The 4,948-nt window shown below is 40.1% G+C and overlaps 1 protein-coding gene across 1 annotated transcript; it reads left to right on the forward strand.

Moving 5' to 3' along the window:
- The first annotated feature begins 112 nt into the window (after positions 1–112).
- Positions 113–2,852, forward strand: bag2 (BCL2 associated athanogene 2). Its single transcript, XM_004077198.5, has 3 exons — positions 113–426; positions 569–678; positions 1,860–2,852. The coding sequence occupies exons 1-3, from the start codon at positions 305–307 to the stop codon at positions 2,252–2,254; spliced, it is 627 nt and encodes a 208-aa protein (XP_004077246.1). The 5' UTR covers positions 113–304; the 3' UTR covers positions 2,255–2,852.
- The last annotated feature ends 2,096 nt before the right edge of the window (positions 2,853–4,948 follow it).

The following is a 4,948-nucleotide window of genomic DNA, read 5'->3' on the forward strand; positions in this document are numbered from 1 at the left end:
AAAATAAAATCTGTTGTTTTATGGAAATTCAAATAAAGCATTTTAAAGCTAAAGCGCTCCTCACTCAGAGCCCCCTGTTGGAGCCCCCTGTCTGGGTTGGAGCCTCCTCTCTGGGTTCCTCGGGAAGTTTCTGTGAGGAGGAGGAAGAGGAGGAAGCTGAAGCCCATGTTAGGAAATGTTGTCCCAGGGGCGCTGCTGCCTGTAGCCTGAGGAATTACTGGTCAGGCGGAGAGCTTAAAGCGCCGCTCACTCTTTGGATTGACTGATCGGACTACAGAAACTCGGCACTGCAGCACTAATTATTATGGCTCAGGCGAAAATCCAGGCGAAGATGAACGAAGCGGTCTGCAGCAAGTTCAGCAGGACACTGTCCATGGCTGATCGCTCCGGAAGACTGCTGGAAACTCTGGATCAGCTGGAAATCAGGTACAATAACGGGCCTCGCCATGCGCGTCTTCTTTGGAGGTGCTCTCGTTCGTTTGACACTGTGGCGTAACTTTAACAACTGAACGTGATTGGAAGGAAAAAGAAAAGCTGTTTTTTTTTGACGGATGTTTGTTTTTGTCAGGGTGGAGGCTTTAAGAGAAACAGCATCCGCCCTGGAGCAGGAAAGAGAAGGCATCCTGGAAATGATTCAATCCATCCAGAACAGTCAAGAAATGCGTAACATCTGTGCGGGTGAGGCTGCTAATTCTCTCCCACAACTTACATAAGAGCACAAGTCATCCGCTGCTTAATACCAGTGAAGAGTGGCTTAACTTTCCAGTAATCTTAATTCCTGTTTTTTGCTACTTTGATCCTGTGGTGATAAAAGGAAAACTTTGCGTGATGGTCAAGAAACTGAAAAGAACAATGTGCTCCACCCAAAATGCATCACATGTCTCACCCATAGAGGTCCCATTTCACCTCTGTGTCTTTCTATTAAACCCTCTAAAAGGAACACACTATACTTCTGAGTCCAACATAGCAAGTTTACTACAAGATATAAACTTTTTTTCATGGTATAAGTAGAAAGAAAAATTCTGTTCTTTTCATGGTACCATATTATATTTACATATTCAACATAAGTCCACACATTTTCATGAATAGAAAGGAACAAAAAAAATGAAATTCTTGTTATATTTCTGCCCCTATATCAAATCTTAAAGACCCACTCAGGAAAATTGTGTTTTTGGTGTTTTTAACATGTTGTTGTGGTGTTTTTCTCAAAATGCAGGACATATAGAAAGAAAATTCAGCTCATATTTCCATTTCGGTGTATTTCTTTATTCAAATTGCAAAAGCAAAAATGCCATTTGAAAAAGCTTGTAGGTTTGACGTAGAAGCTAATACAGCAGACCACAAACGTCCTGCTCTTCTCTGCTCCATTCTGATGCATCCACTTGCGGACAAATAGATCCATGTAGGTCTTTTGTTTTCCTCATCCGAGTTGGCTTCCGGCTCAAAGCTGGACGGATGGATATCTCCATTCTTGCAGGCCATTTGAGTTGCATCAGTAATGTTACGTTGGGGTTATAAAGGGCTGTAAATTTGCAGGAGAGCGTTTAAACACATAGATGTCCGGAAGCAAGGGTGGGCTTACTCCACGCCTACGGCCCCACCTACAACTTAGAGGCAGATTTCTAATGAATTCCTGCCGCTCTGCAGAAATTATGTCCTAGAAAATGACACAGGATTTTTTTATTTGGGCTAAAAATGGTATAACTATAATTACAAAACCACTCGGAACACTTTGGAAATAGATCAAAAGACGATTTATTAACATAAAATACATCAAAATAAATGAAATGAGTCAAAAACAGGTTAATAATAATATTTTTTATGACAAATTAAAGCTCTAATTTCCTTTTCTTCTGCAGGAGAAAGGGAAGAGTTGAGCTTAACTGCGAACCGTCTGATGGGCCGGACTCTGACGGTGGAGATCTCCGTTGGCACCATTAGAAACCCCCAGCAGGAGGAGGCCCTGCGGAAAGCCACATCCATGATTGACGAAATCGTAAAAAAGTTGCTGGTCGACATGGAAGGCGGTCGGCAGCAGCTGATGGCGCTGCACGCCGCCTGCGTGACCGAAGCACCGCCTGTCCCCATCGATCAGAAGTTCCAGGTTGTGGTGATCAGCTGCTCTTTGGAGGACCAGAAGAAGATCAAACAGAGGCTGGAGACGCTGGTGAGGAATGTGGAAAACGCTGAAAAGAACATCAAAATTATGGATCATCAAAAACTGGAGAGTGCAAAAACCAACTGCAGTAGTTAATAATCATCACCAAAGCATGAAGGGTGTTTTTGAATTCCACTTTACCTCACAAAGGAGAGCTGCACAAGCATGACTCTTAGGGATCCATGCATTGTAACCAACCCTGAAAAGTACACTGGTACACATTTTTTTTGTAAAAAGGTCAATTTTTACTTTAAATTTTACTACACCGACATAGCTAAAGGGCACACAGTTCACAATGTATGTTCATCAATAAGCCCAAGAAAGAACAAATACAGATGCATCACAGATTGAAGTTCAACCTTTTGAAGACAATATATAATTTTGAGCACATTTTGCAGCAATTCAGTGCTCTGACATATGAGGTGATTGACAATGCAACAACCAGTATTTTACCAATACTGTGATCGTTAACGTTGAAAATAAAATTACAAACATGTCAAATGAAACCACCTGACAGGAAGTTCGTGGAATTTATCTCAGTTGTAGAAAGACTTTTTATTTGTCTTACAGTTTTAGTTGAAAGGATTTTTGACACAAACTCTGTACGCCTTCATCTTCTGCTGTTTTTTTTTTTGTTACATTTTTATGAAACACAAAGAAAGAAAGTCAATAAAAACTGTGAGAAGCCTCTGAATATGCAGTTTCTTGTTTTCACAAATGGGGAATCCTCCTTTATTTTGTCATTTGGTTTGATAAGAACCTAAAAGCACATGTACAGTTCATAAAATTGCACAAGTCAATGCTTACAATTGGGAGAAAATATTAAAAGTTGTTTCACCATCATGTATGTAGTAGCACAAGGAAAATATGAAACTTAAAAAAAATTGTGATGATGGGACAAAAGCATTCAAAAAGAAAAGAAGGTTCTGTAGCAATTTTGAAATATGTTAAAGTAAATCAGTTTGATTAATTTAATATTATTTAGAACAGAATTATAAATAATAATGGATTGGATTTATGTGCGCTTTTCCAGACCCTCAAAGCGCTTCCGTTGTGTCCATTATTCATTCACTCTTCATTCATGGTAGAGGTGTGGCTGCTAGTATGCAGGGCTTTCTGACCATCACCGGGATCATTCATGCACATTCATGCTGGTAGGCAGTAGCGTCAAGGGTCTTGCCCAAGGACCCCCACTGAGTCATGGTAATTGCTCGCCATTGTTTATATTTATGTATCATTGTTTATTCCCCTCCTGCATGGCAGCCTTCTACCTTACCAACTGAGCTACCCAGCTTGTTATGAGAAATAGGAGCTATGTGGTGGCACAGTGGTTAGTGCTGTCACAATGGGTGGTTTAAATCTTGCCTGGGTCCTTTCTGTGTGGACTTTGCATGTACTCCTGGTGCATGTGTGGGTCCAACAACATGCTCAAAGGTTAAATGGCCTGTCTAAATTGCCCCCTGGTGTGCATGTGAGTGTGTGTGGTTGTGTGACCCTGGAACAGACTGGTGACCTGTTCAGGGTGTACCCTACCATCACCCAATAGTAGCTGGGTCCAGCAGCCCCAGCTTCCTGTGTTGTTTGGTCCAACAGATCAAATGTCACATTTGCTAATGGAAACACAGATGCCACACCCTTTTAACTAAAGCGAACCAAACTTGTGAGAAACCTCAGAATATTTAGAAAACAGGAAAATATGCTGTCATTACCCGAGAACTTTGTAGCAGAGGAAGAACATCCTGCTCCGGATGTTCACACAGCCGAGATGATAAAGCAAGAATACTTTGAATGATTTAGGATGCAGCACTCAGAGTGGGAGAACGGAGTGTCTTTAACCCTTGTGCTATCCTAGGCACTTTAAAATTGGGAGTGGGGTCATCTAGACCCCACTAGACAGTGCACTGAACCGTTTTTCTTCAATGATTTGTGATCTTCACTGTTGTCCATGAATCACATAAAATCCTCTCCACCTTTATCATGGTAGGGAGAACTCATCAAAGTAAGGGTGGGGTCATAGGATAGCACAAGGGTTACAGTGCAGCACATAATAGTATTTTAATCAATAGTAAGTGTTGTCCATTATGTTATCCAGCCAGTATATGCATTACTTTTCAGACAACCAGAACCAAACAGTTGCAGCTTTAGGGCTGGAGTCTTCACTGCTTTTGTCCATCTTTAGGAATAGCTCTGCTCTAAAGCAGAAAATCAAATAAAAAACTGTAAAAATATAAAAAAACATTGTCTTTAGTGATCTATCTAAATGTGCAATTATGCCAAATGTGATTATGTATGCAGGACATGAAACGGGCTTATTTAGATGCATTAAAGAAATGGACTGAATTATTTTGTCAAAAAAATAACAATTGTGCTTGCTTTAGTGTTAATATGACTCCAAGAAAACAACACCTCAAAACTCCCCATAATACAAAGAAAAACTGTAAAAATGTCACTCCCACGCAGATGAATCTTCCTATCAAGACGGTGCAAATGCAGTCATCACAGTATTTTTAATAAATAACTGGATTTCTTAACACATAAGATGTAAAAAGTTCAATATGTGTTGTACTTAGAAAGAAATGTTGATAAAAGAGCCTTACTTTTTATTTAGTACATAAATGTAGGCAGTTTGCAAAAGGGCTTTTGTTGTTCTGCTGATAAAATTTTACATTTACAAGAGGAAATCCAGGAAAAAGGTTTTTCACTGACACAAACTTACTCCTAAAGGGGGTTTCAGATTTTAAGATTCAGATTATAATCCAGGAAGAGTTAGCCATAAAAAACACACACAAG

Source organism: Oryzias latipes, chromosome 15 (assembly GCF_053564925.1).
Source record: "Oryzias latipes strain Hd-rR chromosome 15, Olatipes_Hd-rR_3.1".
Lineage (NCBI taxonomy): Eukaryota > Metazoa > Chordata > Actinopteri > Beloniformes > Adrianichthyidae > Oryzias > Oryzias latipes.